We start from the raw sequence: 13,350 nt of genomic DNA, 5'->3' as shown, positions 1-13,350 counted from the left end.
ATTATTGTGCCATTCAATCAATAATCAATTGTATAATCAACACTAATTTGATCATATTCTTGAAAGTTTTACATGGTGTATTTAATACTTTCTACAAATTCAATATTTTCAATTTAAGATGATGTACTCATAATCTGAATGTGGACAAATGAATCAAGGGAAGGCCTGGTTCAAATCATTGACTATCAACATGCCATATCATAAATTTGTGAACAAATAAAGACAGTGCTCAGTAGGCCTTATAGCTCAGCTGTGCTGTGATAACTTCGTGTTATTGCAACGAGCCAGCTTTTCCTTCATGCTTTTCCCTGCCGGGTTGATGCTCTGTAACTACAAAGTTAAAAAACAAATTTATTAACAGCTTGCACCTCACTGAGGGTGCTTCAGGTCAATTGCCATCCAACAATCTGTTCTGAAAACTCTGCTGACATTTTGACAGCTATGACCAATTCCAGCATAGCAGCTGAGATATTCCACTAAATTCCAAAAACATCAATGGCCTTGTGAAAAAAAAGTCGTCATTATATCTCTAAATTTAATGGATCCTTTAAAAAGATCCCAGATTTGGTCCACATGCTTGATAAAAACAAATCAGTTCCTCTTTGAGTTATGCCTTGTTTATCAAATTTTACTCCTCTACTGTTTTTAAGATATACATATATATATATATATTTGCGAACAAGTTAACATTTAGAGGGAAAGAAATTACCTCTGCTCATCTTCAGCGGATAAGGTAAAAAGTAAATATCTGAATCTTGGAGCTGGACTTTACTGACGTTTTGGGAACTGAGGAACATCAGTAAGGCTGACAAGATACATGGAAAATCAGCAAGAAAGATGATAGACTGCTTTCCTGGCCAGAGGTTAACCAGAGTATTTAAGAAGCCAATCAAGAGACTCTTCCCACCTCTACTGAGAGTAACAACTAAGAACCCCGTCATCAGTAGGAACGCCACCAAGTAAACCCTGATAGCCTCCCAGCATGATATGAGTGGCTCAGCTCTTTTTTTATAGTCCATGGTAGGAACCCCAATAGCAATGGCTGCAGATGCACCAATAGTTCTGACTATAACACCATCTTTGGTGACTAGCTACCTGTTCTTGACACCCTCACCACTCTCAAATTCTATTTTTCCGAATTTGAGGCTGTCAAGCTGTCGGTGCAGTCCCAGCAATAGGGGTGATGCTGCTGGGCTTGAACGGTCAGCACTCTGATTGGCTGATGGCTGTTTGAGGCAGAATGTTGTTCTTTATAAGGATGCTACCCCCAGGAGCAACCATTTAATCGGCTACTGACAAAATGCAGCCCACAGTCCATCTGGCCAGCTAAATAGGTTTGTTCCTTGTTCTTACCCGAGAAGCAGAATTCAATCATCTGAGTGAAATTCAACCTTTGATTTCTAAGTCTTAATTGCCTTATTTACTCTTACTTATTACTACAAAGTTCACTTGGAAAAAAAAATCAGTAAAATGGTTGCTATGTCCTAGGTTATCTTATTTGTACAACAAAGGTCAACAAACCTCAATTCTTAATTTGGAAAACACAGCAACTATATCAGAAACACCAGAAACTATTGTCTTCTGATTACTGTGATCCATGCACAGTGCCATTCCTTCTGATCCTTTCACAAGACTGTCTCGTTCAAAATCAGCTTCAATTCTCACAACAATCTGCTCAACAGATAATGTCATAGATCACAGGAACTTCAAATGAGAGCCAGAGAGCAAAATATAACTGACCACAACATTCCTGGTACCTCCAGGATATCAAATCTGAAAAACTGCAATTACAGTTACATTGAAATGTAGAAGTAGGCACAATAAATAGAAAGTATACTGCTAACTTGGTAAATTATTTTTAAAGTTCTCACATAAAGTCTACAAAATTGCCACTACTGGCTTCAAATTGATATCATATATATTTAATCCTTTCAACCAGCACTTCATCTATCAGTCAATTCAGTCTATTATGATTAAAATGGAAGTCACTTTGGCTACAAATTAGACCGTACTTAGAGCTCAATTTCTGATATGTGTTCCTGACATCAATAAGTGATTAGATCTACCTCAGCACAACAATGGCAGTTGCTGCCATCACTGTTAAAAATTAAAAACAGTCATTGTCTCTATACCTCATTTTGTACAGACTCGTACTAGTTTTTTTCATTATTCATTTTCAGGATGTGGACAACAGGATAATATTTATTGTCCATCCCTAACTGCTTAGTGGTGGTGTTAAACAGTGATATTCTTGAAACATTGTAAAACATGAGTGAACATTTAGGCAAAGCACTATCAGGAAGGTAATTCCAGGATTTTGACCAAGTTACAGTTAAGGAACAGCGCTTAATTCTAAGATAGAAGGGTAAGTGATGTGGTGGGAAACTTGCTCTCATATATCTGTTGCTTGTGGTAGAGATCACAGATTTGGGAGGTGCAGCTAGGTGCACTACAAGTGGGAAGAGTGCTAATGGAGGCAGATTGAGTGCCCATTAAATGACCTGCTTTGTCCTGGAAGATTTACAATAGTGCTTGGTTGTGACTTCTGATATTTTTCACAAATTTTACACTTCTCACCAATACTCCCCATCAAACACACCTGCATCGTTGTCCATTTTTGATTTCATTGCACTCCGTGATTATTATTACTTGTCTAAAAACTGACGAGAAACAGCAGATTTTGTTAAGGATTTCCAATAACATTCTGACAGTGTAAAGTACAGAAGTATAGAATTTCCAAAAATCTCAGTCTTATCAGACTTCATGTCAAGTTTCATTTATGCCTTCTTTCTAGGTAGTTTGCTAGAGAATACATCAGTTCTTATAAAATGGCTTACTATAGCTTTATTATGTGAAGTATGGAGGAGACACTGGCATAGTGACAAAGTGACTGAGCTAGTAATCCAGGGTGACAAACATTCAAATTTTGCCATGGTAGATGGTGAATTTTGAATTCACTATGAAAAGAATTATAGAATTAAAAGGTAGACTAAGGGCAATCATATAAAAATTGCTGACTGGCACAAAAGCCCACCTGGTTCACCTATGTCCTTTAAGCAAGAAAAACCCACCATCTGTATAGGACGGGCCAAAGGGCTAAAAGTTAATGATGATATTCGACAGCTGCATGAGAAAATAGATTGTATAGGATGAGAAAATAGACCTGGAAAGTTAATCATGATATTCGACAAGCTGCATGACCTTAAATGAGTCCTGTGGACATTCCTTTATGGGCCAAAGATGACACCTGCAGCTCGTTTCTCTGTAGCTGTGTTTTCTGTACTAGCAAGTAGTTTTGTCTTCTGCATCTGCTGTTCTCTGTGCTGGCTGTTTGTTACACTGTATAAGAGAGAGAGAGTTTCGTTCCAAGAGTTGGACTTCAACTCGGACCGGTATCATGAACAATGCCAGGAACAACCTCAGCCTCCAGACCAGCCATCAATCGAGGGGTCCCTGACGGGCAAAAGGGTGTAAGGTTTATTGTTTTTCCTTCTCTTTTTCATTCCTTTTATTTACTTAATAAAATGTTCCTTTCTTTTTGCCATCTTTTATAATTGCCCAATAAATGTTCATATTTAAGCAAATCGCTGTTGTCGAGCTTTCTCTTAAATGCATTTAACCAAATCTGAAAAAAAACCGCTCGGATACACACTGTGATCCAAGACATCATCCTAATCTAGTCTGGTCTATACGTGTCTCCACAACCACAGCAATGTGGTGGACTCTTAAGTTAATGTTAAAATGATCAAGCAAGCCACTCAGTTGTATATAACTGCTACAAAATCTCAAGAAAGGAATGAAGCTAGGTGGGTCCACCCAACATCAATCTACATGCTGAAAACAACAATTGTTCCCGTCAACACTGAAGCTCTCTCTACTAACAGTCTTGTACCAAAATTGGAAGAGCAACCCCCCACCCGCCAGATCAGTCAGCAGAGGCCTGACAATCATTCACTCAGAGTTATATCTTGCAGGCAATGTCATAGAACCCACCAACAGGTCATTCCTAGATTGGACTTAGCCTCCACGATGACTGTAGTGTGCTCACTCCTACTGATACTGTCATGCACACATGCATCCGCATCAAGCAAAGATGAAGTTAAGCAGGTTTTTGCCTTTTGTTGGTTCCCTCACCACGTGCCACAGATCCAGTTCAGCAGCAATATCCTTCTGAATATGACCAGCTTGATCCACCACACTGGAATTGGACATTCTGAATGCTCGCCCTCTCACTCAGTACTTCCTCCAAATGGTGTTCAACACGGAGCTGTACTGTTTCATCACCCAACAAGGATAGTAAGCGGTAATCAGCAGGAGGTTTCTTTATCTACGTTTGAACTGACGCCAAGGCTGTGGGATCACTAAGCCTTATCTAATGCATTCTATTTCTGCTGCTTTGCGTGCAAGCTATCATGTATGGTGACATAGTGGTATAGATGAGGCAGAGTGGCTCTAATCTTCAACATAGATGCCAGTCTTCAGCTAATTTGATTAATTCCTTGAGATGTCAAGAAAGAACTGAAGAGACTGGATACTACAAATGCTATGGGCCCTGACAACATCAGGATAGCAATAGTACTAAAGACTTGTGCTCCAGACCTAGCTGCATCCCTAGCCAAGGTACTCCAGTATAGCTACAACACTGAGACCTACTCAGCAACATGGAATATTGTCAACTACATTTTGTCCTGTTTTGTCTACAGAAAGCAGGACACATTCAAACAATCTTTAATTATCAGCAGCATTGGAAGATATCATTAACAATGTTATCAAGTGGCACTTTCAAATTGTCACTGAATTGGAGACAAAAACAGAAACTGCAGGAAAACTTCAACAGGTCTGACAGGATCTGTGGAGAGAAAGCAAAGTTCATGTTTCGAGTCTCCAAGGCATATTGGAGAGTGAGTATCACTGCCCAATCTCAGTTTGAGATCCTGGTCCTCAAAGACTCTCTTCCTCAGTCAGCCAAAGTCTGAGTATGCAAGAAGATATGCTGGTGGATAATGCAACAGAGGAAGCAACTTTCTCAAGGGAAAACCTGCACAAGGAGGAAGGCACAGAACATGACTTCAAAATCACATGCTACATAAAAAGTCTAATAATTATAGTGCAACATATTTTAACTGTACTGCTCAGCCTGCTAATGAACCTTGAAGTCCTTCATTTTCTCAATCTTCTCCAAAGGATTTAAATTATACTTGTGCAGCTGTATGGTTTAACAGTAGCCATTTCTCACTGGACAACAAACATTGCAAAGTAATTGCATAGAAAAAGTATGAGGAACCCAATCTTATTATTATAAAAATAAATACATCAACAAGTCAGTTGATTTTGCTCAAAGAAGAACAATCCAATTGCTGTACCCTCACCAGCACCATCTGTGATCAGGTAATTTAGCAGTTTTGAAATTAAATGCTAGATCTTCCTGGTCTGTAAATTTCAGTACAAAAATAAGACGTGTTTCTTTACTGAGCCATTAATTCATCAAATCTTAATGTACTTCAGACATATATTAACCTGGGTGTTATTAATTGCTGTTTTCAATTATGTTTCATAGTTTTAGCACATTCAGCCACTTAGTTGAGCAGTAAATTTGTTAAGACTTTGAAAAACACAATCAACTTTGCTCCAAAACAACCTAAAGCTAGCAGATTCTAAACTAAACTAAATAAGACTCAACAAACATCTGTACAACAGGCCCCCTGAACTGTCACGGGAAGATAAAGAATTAAATATGCAACCACGTTTCAAAGAAGTGTCAGAATAATAAGTAATACTCCGTTATTTTAACTACCCAAATATTAACTAAGATAGTTTTAGTGCATTACATAGAGAAGAGACAAAACTCTAGTTACATTCAGGAGAACATTTTTAGCCAGAAAAGCCCCAAAAGGGAGGGGGCAAATTTCGGCCTAATATTCAGATATGAGTCTGGTCAGATGGAAGGTGTCACTGTAGGGGAGCATTGGAGATAATGACCATTGCTCAGTTAGGTTCAGGATAATTATAGAAAAAGATAGGGATGGGCTGGACTAAAGTTCTAAGCTGGGGAAAGGCTAATTTACTAAGATAAGGTACAATTTAGTTCAAGTGGACTGGGAGCATCTACTTGCAGATAAAACTGTCAGACCATTGGGAGGCATTCAAGGAGGAAATAGCAGGAGGATAGAGCAAACACTTTCCCATAAAAACAAAAGATTAGGACCAAAACCAGAGAACCCTGGAAGTCAAAGGATATAAATGTTAGGATTAAGGAAAAAAGGAAAAGCTTATGGCAGATACCATGGTCTCAAAACTATAGAGGATTATAAAAAGTGTAAGGGTGAACTTAAAAATAAAATTAGGAAAGCTAAGAGAGTGCATAAGAAAACATTGATGGGTAGTGTAATGGAAAATCCAAAAGGTTTTTATTTTCTAAATTTAGAAGCTGCAAAAGAATAACTAGGGAAAGAGGAGGGCCCATCAAGGTCATGTGTGTGTGGAAGAGGAAGATACTGACACAGTCCTGAATAATTATTCTGCATCGGTATTCATAATGGAAAAGGACAATGCAGTTATGGACATCAGGGTGGAGGAATGTTAAATAAGAAGAAATTAACAGCGAGCAGGGGGAGAGAGAGAAAGGGAGAGAGAGAGATAGAGAGAGAGAAAGAGAGAAAAAGGAAATGCTAATGGGTTAAGGAGCTTTAAAGGCAGATAAACCTGCAGGCCCAGATGAGATATATTTCAGGTTGAGGGAGACAAGGTAAGACTGATCAGGGACCCCCAGCAACATCAAATCCTCTCTGATCACAAGTGAGGTTCCAGAGGCTAACATTGTCCCATTATTAAAGAATGGACGAAGGGATAGACAAGCAAATTACAGTCCAGTATGGTGATGTTTCATAAATTTGATCTTTCTCTTTGAGGTGGTAACCAGGAATGTCATTATAGGCAATGCATTTGAGGTAGCCTACATGAACTTTAATGAGGCTTTTGATAAGATCGCTCATTGCAGATTGACCAAGATAACAAGAACCCAAGGAATCCACAGCAAAGTGGCTTGGTGCATTCAAATTGGTTCAGTGACAGGAAGCAGAGTATGAATGGTAGAGGGATGTGCCTATGACAGGAAGTCTGTTTGCAGTGGGATTCCACAGGGTTCAGTGCTGCTGCCCTTGATGTTTGTGATGTATATTAATGATTTGGACTTAAATGTATGGGAAACGATCAAAAAGACCATGGATGCCATGAACATTGATAGAGTGGTAAATAGTAAGAGGGATAGCCTTAAACCACAGGAGGATATCAACAGAGTGGTTGAATGGAATTCAGCCTGCACAGGAAAAGTGAGAGTTAATGGGTGTGGGGAGGCATTATCTAACTTCACACTATAAATAGTAGGGACCAGGGAAGTACTGAACATCAGAGGCCTTTGTATACATATCCACAGATCCCTGAAAGTAGAAAGGCACGTTGATAAGGTGGTTAAGACAACATATGGGATACTTGTTTTTATTACAGAGGCACAGACTACAAGATCAGATGGGTTATGCTGGGACTGTATATAAAAAGTTAGGCCACAAGTGGAGACTGTGTCCAGTTCTGGCCACCACATTATTGGAAGGATGTGATTGAGTGCAGAGGATATCTGTCAAGATGCTATCTGGACTTGAGGATTTGGGATATAAGGAAACATTGGAGGCTGGAGTTATTTTCCTTGAAGTGGTGAAGGTTGAGAGAGGACCTGAAGGAGATGTACAAGATTAAGAGGGACATAGAAAAGATGGATAGAGAGGCACTTTTTCCATTAATAAAGGAGTCATTAATCAGGGGCATAGATTTAAGGTAAGAGGTAGAAGACTAGAAGGAGAGTTGAGGAGAATTTGTTTCACTCAGACAGTGGTGGGAGTCTGAAAATCACTGCCTGAAAAGGTTATTCAGTCTGAAACATCTCATAACACTACAGCAGTATTTAGATGTTTAACTGCATTGACATAGTCTCCAGGACAATGGGCTAAGAGCTGGAAAATGGAATTGATGTAGTCAGTTGTCAAGTGATATGATCATGATAGGCCCATGGCCTCCTTCTGTTCTGTAAATGTCTATGAGTCCATAGATCTTTCCCTAGCACTTCAATTGCACTCATGATCTAGATTCTAGTTTCAAGCAAAATATTTTAACCAAATGCAGCTGAAATATTTGACACGAAATTTATTACAATGTGGTTACTTGATCAATTTTAAAATAGAGTCTTGTGATTTTTCATTATAAAGGACTATAAAACTTAGAAAATAATCAAACATGTTAAAGTGTTTCATGACACTAAAAGTCAAGCTAAAATCATTCAAAATGATTTTTGGCCAATACTCACTGATAATGAATGTTGCACTCCTGTTATCTCTGCACTCCACAATGTCACATCGTTCCAGGATTATTACCTCAGCAAGGTCTGATGTCTGCAAGAAATGAATGAGAAAAATTAAAAATCCGAGCAACCCCACTAAACTCCTAGATGAATGCCCATTGACAATATGCAGCAGCCATTGATTTAGTCCACCTCTCTTGCAATCAAATTAACAACAGGGATTAGAACAAACCTATAAGAGGGTAAAGTCAACAGACAAATTCATTTGCTGCTTATTGTTCAAGGGGACTTTGTTTCACTTATGTAATTTTAATAAGACTTAATAAAAAAGATAATTTTCAAGCAAGAAATTGACATTGTTGGTTAAAAATAAGCATTTGCTAATACAGAACTTGCATACTACTGATAAGAGACATTTTGTCAAAGTTTTTCATCATATACATATCAGGAAAATTTGCAAGATACTGATGTAAAGGAAAAACAATATCTATACTCTGTGAGAGGACAGTGCTGATTGGTTAGCAAGCGTATCTGATCGGCTGAGGCAGTGCTATGGAGAACACACCAATTAGATGATGACCAACACTTAACTGGCAAGATTTATTTAAAGTTTCAAACAGGCAGCTTCACTTTGACAGGTCACGGTATTGCCCTGAGAAATGAACCAGAGAATGGCTGCACGTATTTAGATGAAGTGAAATAAGCACAATGTGCGTATATGCTTTTTTTCTGTCTGCAAACAACAGGGTCCTGTGTATTGACATAGGCAGTTTTCAGTATGCAAAACTGCACCACACTACGAGTCCAACAGACAATCCTAAATTGGCTGTCAATATAATTCTGTGCAGATATATTATTATCATGCAAATGTTGTCCAATTGCAGAATCACATCTAATGTTCTACACTGCATTTTGAGTTTTACAAGCATGGGCTGGTTATATTGCAAATAGGTGAAGGGACTTCTATTTGATGCAATCCGCCAGTCATTGGGAGGTATAGCCTATATAGTTAGTATCACATTGGCACTGAAATGAGTATGTCAAATTACTTGTTTGTGCCATAGGCAGATTCCATTTTGACTTGAAGACTGCAGAAAATAGCATTTAAGTTTCTACTGCACAGTAGTGGGGTGAAACAGCTAGCTTCACCTGATGCTTAAATTTTTATGATATCTTACCCTTCCAGGACAATCTGAGGTAAACTGTGAACTCTTCAGGACAAAAAGTGATAGTATCTAATCATTGCGGAATGTTGTGCAGAAACTGAAACAGATGAGATAGGGCATCACAGGCCATTGTGCCTGTAAGATCTTTTGATGAGCCCTATTTCAGAATCAAGCTTGCACAGTCACCAAATGGCTTGGCTATATTCATGAGGGTCCCGGTAAGGCCAACCTTACAGCACACAAAACTGTAGGAATCCCAATGCATATATTGACTAGTGAAGATGGGCTCATGGTAGACAGTAGTAGAGAGCTCCCTAGCTGATTTGTCAATTAGTACATCAAGGAAACAAAGCTTATTTGATTGCTTGATTTCAAAAGTGATTTGAATACAGGATGAAGCTCATTAAGACATGTAAAGAAGTTTCTACATGCAGTTGTACATTCAAATATAGCAAAGTTACAAACTGGATTCTGGAAATATGCAAAACGAAGTTAGGTGTCCTTCCATCAAAGACACATTTCTCATGCCACTCAAAAAAGGTGATAGAACAGCTGGACCTAGTGGGGAGCCCATGGTAATACCATTTATTTGGGCATACAGAGTGCACTTAAAACAGAACTCAACTGTGCAAGTTACTGAGTTCATAAGTTCAAGGAATACTGATTCATACAGCGGTGGAAGGTCTCGATCACGACGATATAATTCTGCAGTGCAAATTTCAATGGCTTCCTTGAATGGTACATTGGTGAATAGACCAGCAAATGAGCATATGGACGCTATATTAATATCAATATGCAAGTCCTGTATGGATTTCACAAATGTGAAGGAATCCTTCATAATGTAAGTGGTTAAAGCTAGTTGTAGAAATTTGCCCAACCATTTGGGCACTTCATGTTGTGCAGAAACTGAAACAGATGAGATAGGGCATCACTTGTGTGTGATAAGACATAGGAGTAGGAGTAGGTCATCAAGTCTGTCCTGCTTTTTGATTAATTCATAGGTGATCTGATCATTCTTGATCCAATTTTCCTACCTTTTCCCTATAACTCTTGATTCCCTGGCCAATTAAAAATCAAATCTACATTTGCATTGAATATTCTTGATAAACCAGCCTCAACATCCCCAGCAGTAAAGAATTCCACAAACTATCCTCTGACAGAAGATATTCCTCTTAATCCCTGTTTTAAATGGGCAACTTCTTAATCTGAGAATACATCCTCCAGCCTAGCCTCTCCCACATGGGGAAACTACCTCTTCACATCCAAACTGTCAATCCCAATCAGAGTCTTCTATGCTTTAATAAGATAACTTCTCATTTTTCTAAATTCCAGTGAGTACAAACTCATTCTACTCAACTTCTCCTCATAAGAAAATCCATTCACACCCAGAATCAACCTAGAGAACCTTCTGTGGACTCTCTCCAATGTCAGTATATCATTACTTAGATTGGAGGAGCAAAACTGTTCACAGTATTCTAAGTGTGGTTGAAGTAGAGCCTTGTATGGTTTTGGCAAGACCTCCCTATTTCTATACTCCATTCTCTTTGAAAGAAAGGCCAACATTCCATTTGCCTTCCCTATTATTGCTGAACCTATATGCTAGCCTTTTGCAATTCATGCACAAAGACTCCCAAAATTCTCTGTGCTGCAGCTCTCTTCAGTCCTTCTCCATTTACGTTAATATTCAGATCCTTGATTCCTTCTGTCAAAGTGCATAACCTCACATTTCCTCAGATTATATTCCATCTGCCAAATTTTTGACTACTCACCTAATCCAGCTATATCCCTCTGCAGACTACTTATGTAATCCTCACTACTTGCCTTCCCACCTATTTTCGTGTCATTAATAAACTTGTGATAGTACAATTTCTTCCCTCATCCAAGTCATTAATATATATTGTAAATAATTGTGGCTCCAGCACTGATTCCTGTGGCACTCCAATAGTTACAGCTTGCCAACCTGGAAATGGCCCCCTTATCCCAAATGTCTGTCTTCTACTAGTTAGTCAATGCTCTAGCCATGCTAATATATTACACTCCAACAACATAGGCACTTATTAAGCAGACCAGCATGATGTAATGTATAAAACATCTGTTGGAAATCTGAATACATTACAACTACTGGTTCCACTATCACCATCCTGCTATTATTTCCTCAAAGAATTCTAATAAATATAACAGGCATGATTTCCCCTTTATGAAGCCATGCTGATTCCATTTGGTTATATTGTGTATTTCTAAATACTCTATTAAATCTATCATAGGCTAACATTTTGCCAAGAATAGATGTTAAGCTAACTTGCCTATAGTTGCCTGTTCTTTGTGTCCTTCCTTTTTAAATTAGTGTGATACTTTGGCAGTTTTCCAATCCTCTGGTACTTTGATAATATAAATATTTTTGGAAGATTATCATCAGTACGTCCACTACCTCAGTAGCTACTTCCTTTAATACCCTCAAATGCATCCAATCAGGTCCAGTCATCCAATCAAACTTTCACCTCATTAGTTTCCCTAGTACTTTTTCTTTCATAATAATTATTGTCTTTATTTCCTTTCCCACCTTTTCCCCTTAATTATTTAGTATTTTTGGAATGGTATTTGTGTTTTCTACCATGAAAACTGATGAAAAGCATTTATTCAACTCCTCTGTCATTTCTTGGTTCTCCATTATTTCCCCAGCCTGAATCTCTAACAGCCTAAGTTCACTTTGGTCTCTCTCTTCTTTTTAATAAATCTAAAAACGACTTTGCTCTTAAAGCTCTTTTATATTTTTGAAAGAAGTTCTTTTTTCTGATGAAGGGTCTAGGCCCGAAACGTCAGCCTCTCTGCTCCTATGATGCTGCTTGGCCTGCTGTGTTCATCCAGCCCTGCACCTTGTTGTCTTGGTATGACTTGCTAGTTTATGCTCAAATTTAATTTATCCCTTTTTTTGGTCATCTTTCATTCTTATCTGGAGTCCAATCCTCCAACTTACTAATTTTTTTTGTCACATTTTACATCTTTTTCTTTCAATTTGATGTTATCCTGAATTTCTCTCATAAACTGTGGTTTATCCCTTTCCTAGAATCCTTCCTCATTGAACTGTAGCTTTGTTGTGAGTCATAAACAATTTTCTTAAACATCTGTCAATGTTCTTCAACTGCCTTTTCTGCTGAACTCCTTTCCCACACCACGCCAGCTAACGCTCATTGCTTTGCAATTACCCTTATTTAAGTTTAACACATTTGTTTCCGATGCAAGCTTCTTACGCTCAAACTGAATGCTGAAATCAAATATGTTATGGTCAATGTTTTCTAAGGGATCTTTAACTCCAAGATCATTCATTAAACCTGCCTCATTACATATTACCAGATCCAAAATAGCCTGACCCTAGTTGGTTCCACAACATATTGTTCTAGCAAACTGTCTCAAATTCACTCCATTAATTCTTTCTCATGGCTACCTTTATCAATCAATGTACATAAAGATTGAAGTCACCCACAATTAATGTACTTACCTTTTTATATGCCCACATTATCTCTACATATGTTCTCTGTCCTACGGTATTGCTAATGTTGGTGCTAATAGACAACTCCCACCAGTGTCCTTCTGTCCTTGATATTTCTTACCTCCACCCTTATGGATTCTACATCTTCCAATCCAAAATCATTCCTTGCTATTGTACTTATTTCATCGCTTACTAACAAAGCTACCCCATCCCACCAATCTCTTTCAGCCTGTTCTTTGAAAAAGTCTCAATCCCAAAAATTTACTTCTCAATTTTGACCTCTAAGATTGTACCCATTTACCTCTATTTGTTCTGTTAATTAATTTATTTTGTTCTAAATGCTGTTTCAG

At 38.2% G+C, this 13,350-nt stretch overlaps 1 protein-coding gene across 1 annotated transcript in view; it reads right to left on the bottom strand.

Moving 5' to 3' along the window:
- The window catches only part of inpp4b (inositol polyphosphate-4-phosphatase type II B), a 718,933-nt gene that overhangs the window by 455,201 nt on the left and 250,382 nt on the right, over positions 1-13,350 (bottom strand). The window contains exon 3 of the mRNA XM_048597564.1: positions 8,354-8,438. Coding sequence (XP_048453521.1) covers positions 8,354-8,438 — 85 coding nt within the window. The remainder of the gene's footprint in view (positions 1-8,353; positions 8,439-13,350) is intronic.

The sequence above is a fragment of the Rhincodon typus genome, chromosome 1 (genome assembly GCF_021869965.1).
Source record: "Rhincodon typus isolate 14 chromosome 1, sRhiTyp1.1, whole genome shotgun sequence".
NCBI lineage: Eukaryota > Metazoa > Chordata > Chondrichthyes > Orectolobiformes > Rhincodontidae > Rhincodon > Rhincodon typus.
Note: the sequence above shows the minus strand (reverse complement) of the source record. Positions and strands in the feature narration are given on the sequence as shown.